Here is a 19,892-nt window from a genome sequence, read left to right on the forward strand (position 1 = left end):
GTCGACCTTCAGCCTCTTCCCCCTCTTCACCGCCAGTTGGAAATTGACACTGAAGAACTGGAGGACGCGCGCTGGTTCTCTGCAGAGGAAATTCTGGAGGCGTACAAACGGATACAGCACAACCCTATGGCCAGGTGGGTGTCCGCGAGTCCGGGGAATAACAGAGAGTCTGGGGACCCTGGGAAGGGGCCCGTGAGAAGGCGTCTGTTGTGGTGGTGCGAAACGAGCGATGATGGCCGCTTAGGAAGCTTACCTGGACAGGCAGTCAGTCAGGAGGCCGGGAGATGAGCGCAAAGCTGCTGTAGTCGTATATCACGGAGAAGAGGCGTGATGGCAAATCGCGTCACGCACTGGGCCGCACGTAGTATTCACAACACTGACGCGCCATCGTCACTCCTGCCACTACACTGATGCGCATTTATGCGCAGTATGTATAGTCACGATACGCAGTGTCGATGCGCTTTGCGCAATGATGACTACGCACTTTCATTCACTCTTTACGAGTCACAACCTGAGTCAGAGCCACCACCTCACATACCGCCCCACTCCTAGTTCCTACCCCTCCCCGCGAGCGGACGGGGCCGCGCCGCCCGACTGACCTCACTCGGGTCATACAACGGCCGCGGGGCGCCGCATGGGCGCACTCAGGCACACCGGCCAGGGGGGCATGTTCCGGTAAATAGTCTGCGAGACGATCCCACCGGTGCACCCACTCGTGGAAAGCAATACAACAGAACGTAGGAAAGATGTAGATGAATCTAACTTGTCCACTGACTACACCTGGTTCCTAGTGAAGGATGAAGTGTTTGATTTTGCTCACTACCGCGGGTATCCTTCGTTTTTCTGTTCTGTTCGAGACGTTAGATTTATTTTGACAGCATTTCTGATTGCCTCTCTCCATTTTCAGGATCCGTAACGAGACCCAGAAGGATGAACTCTGGGTTCCACCGCGCGGAACAATCGCAAACAGGATGATCAAAACCTGGCTGACAGACTGCGGCCTCCTGGCGCGGTAGCACTGCCATCTGTGGGCGAAAATGTCAACTACAACTTCAGGGACTGGCCGCCGGCGGCGCCATTCGTTAGCGACTGCCGTTTTCTGCACATTGTCGGGATAGAAGTCAGTTTGACGCTGCAATAATCAAGTTTACTGCCCAAGTACGAAGTGATACACCTTTTAGAAGTGGTGCGTCTTTACCAGCGCTAGCGGTGTACAGCTAATTTATACGCCAAAAGCCAGCGTCGCTATTTGTTTCGTTTAGAACCTACCGTAAGGTGGGGCTATTTGAGACAGTGGGGCTATTTGAGACAGTATTTAAAATTGCTGTAAAATAAAAACCACTTAAGATTCATGCTTAATTTTTTGCTCAGGCGATTTACTGCTCGATTCCACACCTCCCTGTGCAGAAATATCACACAAAAATCAAACCATCTTCATTTTATAGCGATTTTAAATACTGTCTCAAATAGCCCCACTTTACGGTATCTCCCTTGCTGCACATCAGGATTGTGGAGTCTCCATCGGCTCTGATGCCAGAACAACTGTTTTATGTGTGCTGTCTGAGAGATGCTTCTGTGAGCCCGATTGGTAGGTTACTGATCATTTAATGGAATGCTTCTTGTGCCCAAAGTCGTCACACGGAAGGCGTTGTATGTCTGTTGGTGAATTGCATGCACTCCTTTTTAGCGATTTTGTGGAACGCGGTGAATTGCATGCACTCCTTTTTAGCGATTTTGTAGAGCGCGTCTTATACATTTTTTTTTCGTTAGTTTAAGGTGATAGTGCAATTGTTACGGTAAATGGTTATTATCAATGCAAACAGTGTTCTTAGACTAGTCACGCAGAACCAATGAATTCACATATTTGTGACATTTCGTTTTTAGATGCGTGTTACCCATAGCTTGCTCATCCCAACTTTTAGCAATTCTCAATTTTCGACAAATTATCCTTTGAATGAAGCCGCGTTTGCCCGTCTACTGCTTGTGTCTCAGTTGTCACAATTTTTGAAAGCAATATTGGAATTGAAACCAATTGTCGGCTGCAATGTTTCTCGTCAACTGCTTGAGGCCTTATAATACGAACTACCTCAGCTATTTACCAGTTACGCGTTCGCAAGTAAAATATCTGTTAAATGCGTGAAGTTTCTTACTAGATGTCAAGCAGTTGCGCACCTGACACATACCCATGATAGTCCAAAGTGGTTGTATGCTGTATGACGTGATTTTGATAGTTGGTTTGTCTTGTTTGTGACTGTGATGGTGACAAATTGAATGTAAATACCACTGTACAGGTACAACCCGCTTGCTTGAATGTTTCTCTTCATAGACCAAATTTATTTAAAGTTTCGAAGGAATGTGTTTTGTCTCTCAGTTGCGATTTTTGAAAGCTCTGCTGAGCTGAGCAAGTATGAAGCGCGTCTTTTCAATACATCGGAGAAAAAATATTAGTGTGAGCTGTTCGGCCCGGCCTGTGACGCTTATTAGGGGCTTTATCTCAGCAACCACACACTACACGGCGCACAGCATGCGCACAGTATTCGGGTGAACCTGCCCATTACACGTGAGCCCGCTCCTGAGGTCTACTCGCTTCGAATGAAGGTGACCGTTTGGCGTTTAGACCGGATCAGGGGGTAGGAGACGTGGAGAAGGATTTGACTGTCCTGAGGATGGAAACGACAGAACGTTGGGATGTAGAACGGCATGCGGTCCCCGAGCATCTTGCATGTTTCGTGCTTCCCTTTTCGAGCATAAATCGCTAACACCGCACACTCCATACCTAACCCATTTACAAAGACCAATATATCTGGCCCTTTAACAAATACCAATTCATAGGAAATGCCTGTATTAAACGCACCCCGTTCGACCATCACCTGAGCTGAGCCGATTGTGAAGCATTGAGCGTTGGTAGCACCACATGAACAGTAAATACAGTTCGCGTCGATATAGACTCGCGGTTTCCGCGTATCGGAACAGGGCGGTAGCCAGACGAGCATTCCCATGTGATTGATACATACAAGCAGCGTGATATTTTGGTAACGGGTGCTAAAATGACGAAAGCGGTGGTGAATAATTCGAACGGAGGCCGCTTTCTTGTATACAGCTGCTGTCAAAGCCCGCTGCTGTATGAGAGTATGAACACAACTGTCCGCGTTTTCACGACAAGAATAACCTACAAACGGACAAACAGAACACAAAGCTCGGTTGGGTCGTGCGCTGAAGCTACTGGACAATATCATTGGTTTGGACAGGTACATACAGGGTACTGAGACACACTGAATTCGGCGGGTGGCAAGCGGGGTATGTGAAATGAAAAGCTGAGTGCATTGGAAAACGAGCACGAGGCCAGTGACGGACAACGGTGGAGTAGAAATAAGGTGTCGACTTGATTCATACGAAGGTTGCATGCGATTTTAACCGTATTAAGGATACCTGATAAAGTGACTTACTGACAATGCCTACATTAAGCTGAGCGGTCGCTAGTCAATGCAATATATCTGGGTCATCAAATGATTTGAAAATACTGAAATGACACGAAGCACAGGATGTTTGCGGTATAGCAACCGAAGGAACATACCAAGACAAACACAGGGTGTGTGATAACAGGAACATATTATGACGTGACAAGCTTTAACAAATACCGGCTAACACATACCCCCCACTTCTAGCTACCCTAATATAATGCCATACAGTTGGTTGAATCGAGTACAACGATCATTAGAAGCTGAATCAGCCTTCTGTCTTAGATGAACAAATCACTCTCTCGCCAACTTGTCTCAGTGATTTATGCACTTAAACATATTGTCATAAAGCCACTTCTAACCCAAACTAAACAAATGCCCCTAACGTAACAATCAGGAGACCAAGCTAATCACCGTACAGAGCTATCGACTAGAATCTCACTACTCCGATAATCTCCCGCTAACTAAAGCACGTGCGTGATTTTCACTGTCTCACAGTATCGGCAATACGCAGTAGGAAGAATTGTTGAGCGGATGCATTTGATAGACGCGTTTACATATATCACCAAAGGCTGAGTTGTGGATGGATATTCACACAAAGACACCCAATTCTAACCCAACTAACACATACATAGACGCGCACGCTCCAGGCGCCAGCTTTGCGAGCACATTCGTTTCAATCTTGATGCGAGATCGAGACAATCATGGGTAGTTTCATATCAATCCATACATGTGCGTTGTGTCCATGATTGCTACAAAGGCCAATCGTAAGATCATCTGATTGGCATTTTCATCGACTACAAATTGCCTTCACTTCCACATAATGCGACAGGATTGCAACAAAAGAAATCACAGAGCAGAAGTATATATGTGTAGCATCGTGTGTGCAATAGTGCAACATCAAAGCATAAGATTGAGTGCAAATATGCGATAAATACATACAAATCCGTATCAGAACTTAGCAGAAATAGGCGTCCATGCTGTTAAATTATTCACGATGCCTTGTACAGATTGACGATAGGAACGGACTGGGACGAACTCAACTCATGATTGCAGAAAGACAGTAGCAACGAATTTTATAGTATGATGAAGAAAATTTTGACCACGAACGCGACAAAGAAAAATGGTACGTAACTACAGCTGTTTCATCTCTTACGTCACAAGATATGCAGTTTAATGATGCTTTCGACGTTATTTTACAGAAAAAAAAACATGCAAGTAATTTTCCAAACCAACCAAACTTTATCAGAAGCATTTCATATGTAAATTTCCAAGTTGCTCAACACCTGCTTTACTTTGCGCGTTACCTCATTTTCTCAAGCAATCCTCCTTCATAAGCAATCTACAGCTCATGTGCGTTCAATATCATCTTCGATACACGCTACAACCCCTATATTCAGTGTAAATTTATAGGATAATCAGCACAATCCGGATATTGATTGTAAGCATTGGGATCACAATCCTCCGCTTCAATAATTACACCGTAACACCAAACTATGGCGTCATTGATTACGCCATCAGTCAATATACGTCATCGTTCGTCTTACGTCACCTTAGAGGTGTTCATTCACACGGCTGACTCAATGAATCAGCTGAGGGGAGTTAATGGGAGTCACTTAACTCACTCATATAAATTATTATAGTGAGTCAAGTGACACATACAACCCACAGAGTAATGCCTCGCACACGACACAACACATCACACATTCGCCAAGCGATTTCATCACCGTCATCACATCACATCACACATCACGTCACATCACATCACACATAACGTCACATGACATATCACATAACACATACCATATCACATCACACTTCGTGCCTCACATGATCACTCATCACGTCACCTCATCACACATATTATCTCATCAACTTCCAATCCTCACAAGTCACACCCTCATCCTTTCTCCTTCCCTTATCAGCGCCTATGCCTGTGTTTCCTCACACCATTCCTCACCCCTCCCCCGTTCATCTCCCTCCCTCCCCCCACACCCAACTTCCCTCCCCCTCCCAACACCCCCAGATGTCTGGCCTTTTCCACGGCAGCTGACGCCATCGAAGCGAGCCACTCTCGAGTCACGGGCCACTCGAATTCGTTGGGCACCGTGCCGTGGACGTTGGCCTCGAAATAGCTGAACATCGGAAACCAGATCCGCGTGCGCTTCTCGTCCGCACGCTTGCGTTTCTGTGAAAAAAGGAAATACGACGAGAGGTCATATATACCAAATATATACATATTATCAGAGAATTTAGTAGATTTTTGGGGCTGGGGTGGGGTGGGGGCTGGAGTGAAGAAAGGGGTAGAATAAGCGATAGGCTTGGTACAAAAAGACTCATGCGTGAAGATAAAGGGCGTCTCGTAACCGGGAATAACGGATAAAAACCTACTTTAATTCGAAGAATCTACAGAAACTGTGTGTACGAAAGGTAGATTGAGAAACGTGTGACAGAAAGAGACGATGCGAACGAAGGGGATGCTTACAAAAACTCCATTTTGAGCTTCGGGACAATTTCGGGAATCATTTCTAAATAAATGCGCAGTACCTACTAAGTCTTTATCACCCAAATAAGCAGAACGTGATCAAGGGTGCAAACCTGCAGTCGTGGGAAAAGGCACGGGCGGTGACGGGCCCATGTGAGGACATCACCATTCGCCACACTGCAATGGTACTCTCAGGCAAACCAAACAGTCTGAAACACCTCAGAGCCGCAAATAAGGAAAAAGGCTATCACATCTGCACGAAACGGCACGGGGATCAAAACAACTTGCAATCAGTAATTCTGTGAGCAAGGCAAACTCAGGCGTGAACCGGGCGCCAAATCTCACAACTGTTGTTAAGCTCAGACTTGGGGTGGTATTATGGTGTCGTCTGTCGAGGACCGCTGCTGCAGTAGTATGGGGGGGGGGGGGGGCAGCTCACACAGTCTCACCCAGAGGAGCCGCGGCCCGGACTCTCCCGGGGAGGAGTCCCTACTCAGAGAGCGGCGCCACCGGCAGCACTCCTGAAAGGAGCCGACATGCGTCGCACGCGCCGCCGCACACAGACACACAAACGCCGAGACAGAGACAGAGAGAGAGACAGAGAGACACCGAGACAGAGAGCTAACGCGGCGGGACACTGACCAACAGCCAACACAGTGTACCACAGAGAAACAGGCGACTTAGCAGCGTTCACAGACAAAAGTAAAAAAAAAAAAACGCGAAAAGTAGGGCGGTGGGGCGGCGCAACGATAACTCGCAGCGGGAGAACGGCCTCGGTGAAATGAACACCGAGCATGTAAGAGATTAAAACTCCTAAAACGCGGTGCAAGTCCAAACTGCAGAAAGGAAATCTAATATAAAACCACACGGTGCTACTAGTATGTGAAATAATTTTTTAACGAAGAAACTACAAAGACGGACTATTTACACGAGTCACGAAATCCATAACATACTTAATCAAACAGTTCCCAAAGACATATCTGTCCCCGAAAGACCTAACCAGTGAGCACACCATGACTACCTCCAAAAATACACCACCAAGAATCGAACCCCTAACCTCTCGATAAGTCACCTCTGTACCGCGCACTCACCACCTGATTGTTGGCCAGGGTGTGGTAGTACATGAAGAGCCGGGACGTGATGTAGAAGGCGATGAACACATCGATCGAGTAGTGCTCGTGAGCAGAGAGGATGAAGAACACGCCGAACACGTTCAGCAGCCAAGTGAACGTGTGCAGGAAGTAGATTCGGCGCGGCGTGTCTGAAAAATGGGGAGACAATGGGGGCAGCGGGTTAGGACACGAGTGCGACCGAAAAGTAACTCGATTGATATAAGAACATGCAATTAAAAAAAATTAGGAAGGGCTAGATACTTCAGCTGAGGACGACATAACACGAAAATTAAGATGAAAGTACGAATGCAAAAAATAAGGGCAGCAAAACCACTCGACTAAACCGTATTCCAAAACCTCAGTTAACTGATCCACTAGATTGACAGCTAATTCAAAGACAGAATTGACTTACACTCTAAAACACCGATATCAATTCCCCAAAATTTATAAAGTCCACAAACATGCATCCATGAGCAACGAATTCCACCCCCAACCCTCCAAATCTCTCTCTCGCTCCCTCCCAATGACCCTGATCTCGCACAACTCACACTCTGTGATAACTCATCATGGTAACTCACACTCAGTGATGAAGAAGTTGAGCATGGTCAACGCCACAGTATGTCCCGAGAACATGTAGTCACCACAGGAGCGGACGCCCTGGATGCTGAGACCGGCATTATGCCAGATGCTGTACGCCTGGTACAGCTTGGCGTATATGTCGCCGTACTCCTGTCCGAGGACAGAGGTATGTCAGAGAGTGTACTGGTACAGTTTGGCGTATATGTCGCCATATTCCTGTCACAGGACATATGTAGGTATGTCAGACAGTGTACTGGTACAGCTTGGCGTATATGTCGCCGTACTCCTGTCCGAGGACAGAGGTATGTCAGACAGTGTACTGGTTACAGTTTAGCGTATATGTCGCCATACTCTTGACAAGGACAGAGGCATGTCAGAGGGTGTACTGATATTAGATATAAGAAACACACTTCCAGTCATGAGGTAGAAAGTGACAGATAGAGCTTTAACGCCGGAAAAATAAACTAACAGTCGTACTCTATATTGCTTAGCGGCTAAGTCGTCCGTCTCCTATATAGTTAGGCGACAGTCGAGGGTTCGAAATCGAATAAAAACACTACGCCTGACCCTCATTCTATATCGATGTAGTTGGCACTGAGTAGAGGGCATCGATTTAACTTACCTAGGATCGCGTAAGAAATGAGCGAATGTGGCACCGGCAGCCCGGCCTCTCCACCCTCTCTCTCTCTCTCCCTCTCTCTATCTTTATCCCCGTTTTCTCACCCTTGGCGCGCAGGAGAGGTGGGCTCCCGGCACGGACAGCGAAGTGATCAGCATCGTCACGCAGCGCAGCAGGTACACGGTGCCGCAGAGCGAGTTGAAACGGCGGATCAATATAAACCTGTGGAATAGAGACAACGGATTAATATAAACCTGTGAAATAGAGCCAAGGAATCAATATAAACCTGTAATAAAGCGCAGCAGGTAGACGGTGCCGCATAAGGAGTTGAAACGACGAATCAATATGAGCCTGTAGCAGAAGCCGAAGAATATATAAATCTATAGCATAGAGACAACTGGGAAGCGGCATATCAACATAACCCTGCGGCACAGTGATGAAGGAACTATAATATAAACATTCGGAAAAACGATCGATCGATATTTACACGTGGGGGATAAAAAGGATCATTATGTATAAACATTCAGGACAGACGCCGGATATGTTTGCAATACGCACAGTGAAGAAATTCTTGCCTTTGGTCCTCGGTCCCGGAGAATAAAATATGTTAGGAGAACCGGCAAGCTTTTAGAATAACCAGCCACAAAACCATATGTTTGGCCTACTACTAGACATACGATAACTAGTACATATGATAACTGATAAAATGTGGGACTCTATGCTATTATTGCATATTTTAGGCGTAAGCAGAATTGCAGTTTTCATCGCACAGACTGGAAGACTTTCCAGGCACCGAAGCATGCATTTGCAGTGGAGAACAAAATCTTTTGGACCTAACGGGACCAGAAAAGGGGCTTATTTCCAGCATTGAATACGCATACAGCGGACATATTTGTAACGGATGTACAACATATGTATGTGACGGATGTATCTGAACGACGGATCTCCCTCGCCTATATTTATGCAAATGCCTATGTTATCTCACCCATGTTCTCACCTATATTCTTACCTACGTTCTCACCTATATTCTTACCTATGTTTGTGCACGAGCAGGACGGATATCCAGATGACCAGCAGAGTTGTACCGATCAGTTCACAGATTCCGAACGCCCACGGAATATGCGGAATGTTGTCTGCCGAAACAAACGCACAAACAAACACGGTCTGAGAGACAGACACAACCAAACACGGTATGAACGCCCACGGAATATGCGGAATGTTGTCTGCCGAAACAAACAAATAAACAAACACGGTCTGAGAGACAGACGCAACCAAACACGGTATGAACGCCCACGGAATATGCGGAATGTTGTCTGCCGAAACAAACAAATAAACAAACACGGTCTGAGAGACAGACACAACCAAACACGGTATGAACGCCCACGGAATATGCGGAATGTTGTCTGCCGAAACAAACAAATAAACAAACACGGTCTGAGAGACAGACGCAACCAAACACGGTATGAACGCCCACGGAATGTGCGGAATGTTGTCTGCCGAAACAAACGCACAAACAAACATGGTCTGAGAGACAGACACAACCAAACACGGTATGGACGCCCACGGAATATGCGGAATGTTGTCTGCCGAAACAAACAAATAAACAAACACGGTCTGAGAGACAGACGCAACCAAACACGGTATGAACGCCCACGGAATGTGCGGAATGTTGTCTGCCGAAACAAACGCACAAACAAACACGGTCTGAGAGACAGACACAACCAAACACGGTATGAACGCCCACGGAATATGCGGAATGTTGTCTGCCGAAACAAACGCACAAACAAACACGGTCTGAGACACGAACACAACCAAACACGGTATGAACGCCTACGGAATGTGTGGAATGTTGTCTGCAACAACAAACAAATAAATAATTAGTATGAGGGACAAATAGAAACGAACACGGTATGAACGCCTACGGAATGTGCGGAATGTTGTCTGTCGAGAAAAAACAGCAAAGTAACACATAATATGAGAAATAAACCGAAACCAACACTGACAAACAACAAACAGAAACAACTACTTACAGGAAAACGATAAGAAAATAACGCAGTTTAAAGAGCAATGTCCGTGCTCGTCGCAGAGCCGAGCGATGCATTGAAAATGAAAAAGGAAATTTGAAAAACTAGCAGCAATAAGTAACTGCTTCGAGTGTGGATAGTATCGAACAACGCACGAACAAAAAGGGGCTAGGCATCCATGGATGTGCAAAAGATTGGAAAGGGATCGAGAAAACTGAAAGAAAATACTGCTTTCGAAAAGACTTAAAAAGACGCGTCTGAGATAAAGGGGAAAATAAGTAAAAGAAAAAAAAAGATAAAAAACGATGTCCTTTGAGCTAATCATAACAAGACCTGATGTGAAAAGTGAAGCGAATCCACCCAAGGCATCAGCTGACACTCCGTATCCGGGTCATGTGCATCTACCACCACCTGTCCGCCACAGCAGCGACTGTTTGCGCGGCCCACAGCTGCTACCACAAACAAGACATCTGACACACATGTGGCCAAAACAATACCTGCGCGGATTCGGCTAGCAAGCAGGAGAACAATTTTTGATCGCAGGGTCTAACAATCTTATAAAGCACTGATGAAAGCTTCAGGTATCATGCATCACGCCAGGAATAATTTTAGCTAATATGTTGTAGTTTTATTCAACTACCACGGTCCACGGTACTAACCATTGCTGTGTTTCCCGGTAACACCAACCGCAATGAACAGCTAGACCAAAGCATCTTACCAACCACTCCTATCGTATCCGTAAATTAAGCGGCAATGCCTTTATGCGAGAAAAGCAAAATCCCGTGGGGCACCTCACCTAGGAAGATGTCCGGCAGCGGGGGGTAGCGCTTCATGTCGGGCACCCGATCGTGCACGATGACCATGACGAAGGAGGTGATCCAGGTGACCAGAAGGAGGTACAGCATGGACAGCACGGCCTTGAACCGCTCCGGCCGGAGGGAGGTGGCGTAGCCCAGCAGCGCGCGCTCCCTGACAGCGAGAGAGAAAAAAAACACGGGCGGTTTTTGAAACGTTCTTCGATTTGATGACGGCATTCGTCTTTTTTAGAGGAAAAGAGCAAAAAGTTCAATCTAGAATTAAAAGAAATTCTCTGTAGAAAAATAATATTGTCCTGTATAGCCTGTTCTAACAAGTTTTCATAAAATCGGAAGCATAAGTATTAATAGCGCTGAAACAATGGTAGCTAAAGAAAAAAAAGAGCATTCTGCAAGAGGAGATATGGCAAACAAAATCACCTCACAAGGAACTCTATGCTGCCTTTAACGTTTTGCAGTCAACTTTCTAATGATAAATGCTCTCTCTAAACCGGGCTCACCTCTCGGGGACCTCCTCCACGGCATCTGTGTCGCTCGACTCGACCGCCGCGATCCGGCACTGTTTCCGGGGCGAGCCCAGCGCTGCCGAGGGACGGGCGCCGGCGCCCTGCAGCTCACAGAGCCGCAGCCAGAGGCGCTTCACGTCCCCCAGAACCTGGTGGAGGTCCGAGGGGAGGAGGAGGATCATACTTGTCAAACATCAAAGGCTCAAGGCTCTGTTTCAAGGCTCTCAGGGGCCGTTCTCTAAGAAAACCTGCTCCATTGACATCCGACCTTGATTTCTAGTGGTGGCTGTTTGAGGTCCTGTTCCGTCAGCATCAGCAGACAGCTGCCATCCAGCCGGTGCCGATCGCAGAGCAGGTTTGTGTAGCTGGAGAAGCCGTGCTCGTGTAGCCATTGCCGCACCCGCTCGACATCCCACTCCTCCACGGAGTCAGACATTCTGTGGAAATGGAAGGCAGTCATTTGATTATGAGCCATTTTAAAATGATACAAATTCTATTAAAATCACACGCCTGCAATGCATTCAGCTAACTACCTATTTAAACTGATGTGACATGGAGAAAATAAAAAAGACTTGGAAACAATTATCATAACACTCATTCCTACCGCTCACCTTGCATGAAAAGATATCGATTAGGAATCCTTATTCAAAAGCCTTGCTTGAACACCAATCCAATTCTTAATTCGACACACTAACAATGGTTAATTGCTGACAATTCACACAACCCTAAATAAATCACCCCCACACTGTGTTCACACTATGCACAAAATACGTGGTGGTTCACGTGTTTCACCAACCGAAAGCAAAGCTCCGTGGCGCACAGTCCTAGGCGAAACCCGAAATTCTAGGCGGATTCTCGGTAGATTTAGACTAAATTTGGAAACAAAGCATTTGACTACGACGGAAGAACAGCTCCTGTAGTTTTTGTTTTGAAAATTGTTTTTGTTTCAGGCTTTTGTAACTGAAGTCATGAACGGTGCTTGCAAAATCGCGTTTCTTTTTCACGTAACCGGTTTCTTGGCCAATACCTTCCCATATTCGTTCTTGGCAGTTTAGTACTCCGAGCTCATATGGTAGCCCTTGGCTGAGTCATATGATGCCCTCTAAATCCGCGACTCAACGCCGCAGACACTATGCAGCTGCAGACTTCTGTAGACATAGGGCCTGTTCCAGCGCCTCCAGTAGAAATTCTTGACTGGAGGCTCTACCAGAGGTTTCACTGGAGGCGCTGGAACGCAATCTGGAGATTTCTGGAGATTGGCATCACATATACCAGAAGAATGAGGATTGTTCTCTCTTGAAATGCAAAATTTGTTTTCAATTTTATTAAGAAAGATGAACAAAATTATAGCAATGTAATTTTCTTTACATTGAAGTTTTAAATTGAAATTAAATTTCTTTACATTGAAGTTGTAAAATAATCAGTCAAAAGTCCATTGTTTACATTCGTGATTGTCACATGTGCGCCATAATTGTAGACCAGAGCCTCCAGAGAAAATTGGACCTCCCAACTCTCTGGAGGCTACTGGAGGTTTCTGGAGCTTTGGCGAGAGCTTTCTGGAGCTTTCTGGAGGCGCTGGAACGCTCTCTGGAGGATTCTAGAGCTTTCTGGAGGTTTCTGGAGGCGCTGGAACAGGCCCATAATATATTTTATTTTATTTATCTCTATATCCGGCCTTCATCTGCTGGCTGCTGCCTGCCTTCGCAATTTGGGCGATCCAAAGCTCCCAGTCAGCGCCGTCTCGCGTAATGAAAATACAATGTTGCCACCAAACGCCCACACGAAAGCTGAAAACAACTTAATAAAGACGCTATCATATATTTTTCGACAAACAACCTCTCGAGCCCACTTAGCTCAATTCTCACGTCAACCACATTAAACGAGGCGACACACAAGACCCATATGAAAACAATGCAATGACACCTGAATGTCCCTTGTATATGGTGAGATGCGGATGAGGCGCAACGCTAGAAATCGCCGCGCCTTATACCCCGTGTGAGACGCAGTTACCCTTCCCAACGTCCTGTGTACGTTACTCTTCATCGTCATCGTCGTCGTCATCGTCATCTTCGTCATCATCCTCATCATCATCGTCTTCGTCGTCATCGTCATCTCCTTCTTCATCATCTTCGTCATCATCGCCCTCCTCATCGTCATCTTCATCATCTTCACCCTCCTCCTCCTCATCTTCTTCGTCATCATCCTCATCATCGTCTTCCTCTTCCTCCACCTTGGGTTCTACCTTGACCTTCTTGGCGGGGGCCTCCACGGCCGTCGTGGCGGCCTCTGCGGGCCTCTTCTCGGCCTTTGCGTCGGCTCCCGGGGCCTTCCTCAGGAAGGCGTAGCTGACCGTCAGCGGGTTTCCGAACAGAGTCAGGCCTGGCGAGGGAGAAGACAAAATGTCAGAAATGGCGCGGCAGAGACGAAAGATGGTCAGACGTGGCGTGGAGGGATACAAAATGGTTACATATTTCGCAGTGCAGCCAAAGATCGTAGAGAACGGGATGATCTAGACGAAAAAGAGACGGAGTGAAACGACGAAAAAATGCACGTGCTAAAATAGAATCGCGAGTGAATTTTATTTTATGCCCGCGGATAGCTACGGGAAATATCACGTATAAAGCCATAAAGCCATGCCAAAAATAGTTTAGCCAACTAGGAAACAATAAATGTTGAACGAATACGGTACGCAACTAATAAACAATTACAGCTCACACACAGGCTTCAACTTCTCGCGCTAGAAGCAACTAGAAACTGCAAGACAAAGCTCTAACAATTCTACAAGCTCTCAGCAAAACAACCAAATCGCCATTTATCTCCCACACACCCCTTCACTCCCCCGCGTGACTCACCCTTGGACTTTTCGAGCGCCTCCGTGCACGCAGCAGCCGTGGCGAACACCACGAAGCAGTACTTGTGCTGGTGCGACTTGCCGCGCGCGTTGTTGGTTCCGCGAATGACCACAGAGATGGCGGTGGGGAACAGCTTCTTGATGTCTGCCTCCACGGCGCTCCCGATGCCGCGCACAAATAGCCTGAAAGGAGGGGGGGGGGGGAGGGTCAGATGTGGCGGTCGAACGAAGCTAGGCAGACGGACACATGAATTGATATACGATGCAAGCTCACTAATTGCGGATCTACGGACAAGACGGGAGCTGCGGCAAAAAGAGATTGAGCTGTGAAGTACAGAGTTAAATCTAAAATGATCGTTCACCATTGATTATACCAATGAAGATATGGGGCTACTACAACATATGGCAATGCCCAGCCAGTGACAAGGCCACTGGTCCATTTATTTGAAAGATAGTCGAAACTTTGATGTGCAACTCCAAGTCTCTTTTCTTCCTCTAGCCTCACGTCGAGAGCCCTCCTCACCTGGTGTTATCCATGCCCCAGTTGTTCTGAAACTCTCGCTCCTTCCCCCCTCTCTCTCTGTCTCTGTCTGTCTGTCTGTCTGTCTCTTACTCACCTGGTGTTATCCATGCCTCGGTTGTTGGACTGGAACTCGCGCTCCTTCTCTCCGACAAAGTTGACCTGGTTCAGCTGTCCGTCGGCGATCAGCGGCTGCAGCTTCGAGTGCTGCTTGTCCGCCTCGGCCTCGGAGCCGAACTCCACAAACACAACACTGAAGGAGACGGAAAATATATAATGAATGTGAGCCAAACTCCACAAACACCACGCTGGGAAAGGGGGATTATCATAACTGTGAGGGGCAAACTCCACAAACACAGTGTGCACTGTGCAGTGTAAGGGGAGACAGAACTGGCTCAGGTCTGGTGAAAACCTGAACTGGTAAGAGGCAAGACTAGCCAAAAACAAATAGCCATCAGCAAGGGTTAATTACATTCCCGATTCATGAAATGCCCCTTTCGTGTTCATCCGATGCGCTCTAAACAAGCCCTGTAAAGTATTACGATATAAACAGCACTAAGTTGCAAACATGAAAAATAAAAATATGAATAATTAGGATCAAACATTAAATATATCAGCCAACCAGCCAATCACCCAAATGCTCAAGTTACGCCCTAAATTTCGGCTCTCCGGAGACCGCTGCCGTGCAAAGGCAAAAACCATTATGTCGGGTCAGAGGCCATTACCTCAGGTCAGAGGTCACCCGAACATAATGGGTTTTGCCTTTATACGGCAGACCGCGGTCATGATCGTGTCACTCACTTGGGGAACTTGACCGAGGTGGCGGTGGGGACCAGCTTCTTGACCTGCTCCACCGACTGCAGGGTGCCGGCCGGGAACGTCAGACGCACCGTGCGCGCCTGCGTGTCACGCGCCGCCTTCGCGTTCGGACCCACCATCTGTCAGAACAGAACGGGCAGGGGTGACTTGAGGGAACGGTACTGCAACTGTAAACTTCAGTGTTCGGGACGTAAAAATAACTACGCCCACAGCATTGCCAGGCAGTCTGCAAACGCTTTGCTCACAACTCGACAATCAGCCGCGAACTAGGTTATTCTGGAACGGACAAAGTCTTCCGACACTGATCAAATCTACATGGTCTTCATGATTAATCTTTTAAGTGTGAGTTCAAGATTCGGAAATCAGACTTATATGAAACCATCGCGACTCAGTTATAGGAAGTGAAAACAATCTGGTAATACCCTGGAACTAGATTCTCAGAAAGAAAAAAAAAACACTTCTAAAAAAGACAACTAACCTTGGCCTGCTCCTTGGGCGACTTTTGCCACTTGCCCTTCTGCGGGTTGATCTGTTTCTGCTGCTGCGGAGTCTTCTGCTTGGGCGCCGGCTGCTGAGGCTTGGGCGTCTTCTGCTGCTGTGGCTTCGGTGTCTGCGGCTTGGGCGTCTGCGGTTTGGGCGTCTGGGGCTGGCTCTTGGGCGTCTGACGGGGCGGCATCGGGGTGTCTGGCTGTGGCTTGGGAGTCTTCTTGGGCGTCTTACCGGGGGTGGTGCCGTTCTTCATACCCGGAGTCTGGGGCTTGGCGCCGCCCTTGGGCGTCTGCTGGGGCTTCATCTTCGGCGTCTTGGGGCCCGGGGTGCCGGCCGGCGTCTTCACGGGGGTCTTGGCAGCCTGGTAAAAGAAAGTGCGTCAAAAATTAGACCACATACTGCCCGTGTTTTTTACACTTCATAAATTTCCACAAAAATATGCATAACAATACTTAGCTAAGTGTTTGGACATCTTTTTGAATGACTTTTATTTCCCCCGGTGATAGAGAAAACAGGAATGAGAATGTGCAGTTGCTAAACGAAAACACAGATTCAAAGATCACGGGAAAATATTGTTTTAAACCAGTTTAAATTGTCATTTTAGAATGCTGATCAGTTTTCCCAAACCACATGGCTTACATCCGTTCACCGGCGCACGAGCACCAGCTGTCCGTTCGTCCCTCCTCTCCCTCCGGCGAGCCCACCCCACACCAATCTCTACCGATCGTGGACCGTCCCGCCGGCCGGCCGCCAGGTCACGTCAGGTCAGCGCGGCCGGCCGGCGGGGGACGGCGCGCGCCTACCGCCACATTTCACTCAGAACACAGGGTGGCGGCTGCGGCGCCCGGCGGACCCCGGCGGCCACATGGGAGGCAGCAGAGGCCGTGGCGGGGGCCGGCCCGCCACACGGGACACACAGATGCGGGCCGGCCCCCCGAGCGCCGAGAGTCCGCCGCACGAGCGAGCGACTGGGGAAGGGGGTTGAAGAGACACACAGCGGCAGACTGCAGTGGTGGCGACTGAAACAGCAGGTGCAGGGTACTTGGTGAATGAGACTCCCGGCCAGCTGCCGAAGTGTGAACTGAGATGAATATAAAAGAATGGTTTTGCATTGTAAATGTTGTAAACTTTGTCAATAAACACTCCATTCTCTCAAGTGCACTTTATCATAGGACTCTTGCAAAGTTAACAAATAGTTATGTGCCAAGCGAAATATTTACATTGCCTGTGCTCAGTTCGCCAACTTATCTCGTGGGTACTACTGGAATGGGGTTCAGGGTTCTAGTACTGACATTTTGAGATTTTAATTACTTAGGTAATAGTTACATATTTTTTTATATATTTTTTTACATATATTTTTTTACATATATTTTTTATGAAATATTTACATTGCCTGTGCTCAGTTCGCCAACTTATCTCGTGGGTACTACTGGAATGGGGTTCAGGGTTCTAGTACTGACATTTTGAGATTTTAATTACTTAGGTAATAGTTACATGAGCATTTAGCATCTTTGAGCTTGCAAAAGATGACTGATGTCATCACCGTCAACCAGGGCCGCGGAGTCGATAGATTTTCAGCGACTCCGACTCCGACTCCGGCTTTCAAAAACCAGCTCCGACTCCAACTCCGACTCCGGCCAGAATTGTCGACTCCAACCGACTCCAACTCCCGACTCCGACTCCGCAGACCTGACAGGGCTGCGGAGTCGACGGATTTTCGGTGACTCCCACTCCGACTCGGGTTTCTAAAATCGACTCCGACTCCGACTCCGGTCACAACTGTCGACTCCGACCGACTCCGACTCCGACTCCGCAGCCCTGCTGTCAACCGTGGCAGCCGTATGGCTACCCATCTACGCTGGAGTACGAAAAACATCATCTCATGCTCTCAGTCCCAGCGGATAAAAACAACACCTAAGAATGATCCGCATAAAACTTGGCAGAAAGCTCGTTTAAGTACTTGGTCTGTATAGCTCAGAGGTAGAGCATTGGAGCGCTAATCCAAAGGTCCGGGGTTCGTATCCCCGTATAGCCCAAATCTTGAACGAGCTTGCAAAAGATGACTGATGTCATCACTGTCAACCGTGGCAGCCGTATGGCTACCCATCTAGGTACGCTGGAGTACAAAAAAACATCATCTCACGCTCTCAGTCCCAGCGGATAAAAACAACACCAAGGGGAAGGATCAAATGTATAAATTTCTGTACAATGTCTTTGCATGAAGGATGTAATGTGACCATCCATGCAAATCAAAATACTTTTTCTATGTAAAATTGGGGGAGGAAAATTCAAAATGGTCTGAAAAGTTGGAGGCAAGCAAAAAATGATTTTCATTTAGATGTCATTTCCCACACAAACTGACCAATTTTGAGACACTGAATGTATGACACCAGTGTTATGTGCTTCTTGTGAATAATACGGCAATAGCAAGGCAGGTGTCACACTTGTTTGTTGCAGCCAAGGAGGTGCTGTAGGTTAGGTTGTAGGTTTTCTGTAGTAGGTTCAAGGTTGTAGGTTTAAGGTTATAGGTTGTAGGTAAGGTTAAGTCAGGTTTGGTTAAGTTTGGTTTGTTTTGATAAGGAAGCATCTCTGGGTATGACGCCTCTCCTTGGTTGCAAAAAACAAGAGTGACACCTGCTTTACAACTACCAATACCAATGCTACTGTGGAGTGTGGGGTATTCTCTTAGCAGATATCGCCCCTGCTGCCATATTTAGTAGGGTAGGAGTCAAAAGTTGAAAAATTAAAGCTGAATGGTGACTTCCTTCACCAATTGACACTAGCTGAACCATGAAAAACTTGTGAAGGTGGAGCTTATATGTGCGGTAAGCCCATTGCCGACATACAAGATAATCATTTATTCACCAGGCTGAATTGAATAGATGACAGATTAAAAATTACTTAATTAGCTGAATAATATATAATGAGCATATAAAAACAGGAAAAATGTAGAACGCTCTAGCAGTCCACAGAAAGTTGAAGTGCCCCCTCAAAAGCATGGACCCCAATAACATCACAACTCAATGACCATAGTGCTCGTTCTCAGTTTCGCCATCAACTGAATCATTCCTAGAAACAAAGGAACTTACCTTAGCCATTGTATATGATAAAAACGTCGAATATTTTAAATACGGTCCAAACGCCTCGGAGTCCGCCAGGAAAGAGACCACGGTATATTGAAAGAGACGGAATGCCCCCACGCGGTCGGTTCCTGCGGCGCAAATGTCTCCACGTGACAACTAAACATGGCGCAGGCTTGCCACTAATTTGCTGCTAATTTTTGTAGCATACTATTTCGCCGATTTTTCTATGGCTACCTGTGATTCTAACGGATACACCACCCACGAGTACTATTTTCTATACATATTTCTTATCCCTGCGTTAGTTTATTTCCTGTTAAACGGTCGCTGACTTGTACATTCCCTCAAATATAAAATACCCCTTGTCAGGCGTCAGCCCAGCATCACATATGCTAAAACGCTGATGAACCTGTCGTTAGGCGCTGGTTAGGCGTGGCGTCAGGCGTGTAGCAAATTCGAGGGCATTCAGACTTCAGAGTCACGACTGAATACCCGCACAACTTTTTGCTTCCCATATTTCAGCACCTAGAACTTT

The 19,892-nt window shown here is 47.1% G+C and overlaps 2 protein-coding genes across 4 annotated transcripts; both read right to left on the reverse strand.

The window, feature by feature from the left end:
* Positions 1 to 2,825: 2,825 nt before the first annotated feature.
* Positions 2,826 to 12,924, reverse strand: LOC122376125 (sphingomyelin synthase-related protein 1-like). Its single transcript, XM_043355823.1, has 9 exons — positions 12,210 to 12,924; positions 11,867 to 12,035; positions 11,593 to 11,747; positions 11,074 to 11,246; positions 9,287 to 9,386; positions 8,358 to 8,475; positions 7,634 to 7,784; positions 7,035 to 7,204; positions 2,826 to 5,646 (listed from the first exon to the last, which is right to left on the reverse strand). The coding sequence occupies exons 2-9, from the start codon at positions 12,032 to 12,034 to the stop codon at positions 5,380 to 5,382; spliced, it is 1,302 nt and encodes a 433-aa protein (XP_043211758.1). The 5' UTR covers position 12,035; positions 12,210 to 12,924; the 3' UTR covers positions 2,826 to 5,379.
* A 476-nt stretch (positions 12,925 to 13,400) lies between these two features.
* Positions 13,401 to 19,502, reverse strand: LOC122376124 (DNA ligase 1-like). 3 transcript variants are annotated; one of them, XM_043355821.1, is made up of 7 exons: positions 19,367 to 19,502; positions 16,417 to 16,638; positions 16,267 to 16,386; positions 15,771 to 15,907; positions 15,067 to 15,222; positions 14,451 to 14,632; positions 13,401 to 13,977 (listed from the first exon to the last, which is right to left on the reverse strand). In XM_043355821.1, exons 1-7 carry the CDS (start codon positions 19,373 to 19,375, stop codon positions 13,631 to 13,633), a joined length of 1,173 nt encoding a protein of 390 aa, XP_043211756.1. In that variant the 5' UTR covers positions 19,376 to 19,502; the 3' UTR covers positions 13,401 to 13,630. The 3 variants fall into 3 exon arrangements, with proteins under 3 accessions (XP_043211756.1, XP_043211755.1, XP_043211757.1); XM_043355820.1 differs by having other exon boundaries at positions 16,267 to 16,638; XM_043355822.1 differs by lacking the exon at positions 19,367 to 19,502 and adding an exon at positions 16,917 to 17,223 and having other exon boundaries at positions 16,267 to 16,638.
* Positions 19,503 to 19,892: the final 390 nt, after the last annotated feature.

This window comes from Amphibalanus amphitrite, unplaced genomic scaffold (genome assembly GCF_019059575.1).
Source record: "Amphibalanus amphitrite isolate SeventyFive unplaced genomic scaffold, NRLGWU_Aamphi_draft 002025F_arrow, whole genome shotgun sequence".
In the NCBI taxonomy this organism is placed as follows: Eukaryota; Metazoa; Arthropoda; class Thecostraca; order Balanomorpha; family Balanidae; genus Amphibalanus; species Amphibalanus amphitrite.

Excerpts from the sequence above, each read along its gene's own strand:
- LOC122376125 (XM_043355823.1), bottom strand. The coding sequence starts at position 12,034 with ATGTCTGACTCCGTGGAGGAGTGGGATGTCGAGCGGGTGCGGCAATGG. Across the intron at positions 11,247-11,592 it reads GTGGAGGAGGTCCCCGAGAG|GGAGCGCGCGCTGCTGGGCT; the intron begins GTGAGCCCGGTT and ends TCTCGCTGTCAG. Across the intron at positions 5,647-7,034 it reads CCCTGGCCAACAATCAGGTG|AAACGCAAGCGTGCGGACGA; the intron begins GTGAGTGCGCGG and ends CTTTTTTCACAG.
- LOC122376124 (XM_043355820.1), bottom strand. Across the intron at positions 14,633-15,066 it reads CGAGGCATGGATAACACCAG|GCTATTTGTGCGCGGCATCG; the intron begins GTGAGTAAGAGA and ends CCCTCCTTTCAG. Across the intron at positions 13,978-14,450 it reads GGCGCTCGAAAAGTCCAAGG|GCCTGACTCTGTTCGGAAAC; the intron begins GTGAGTCACGCG and ends CTCCCTCGCCAG.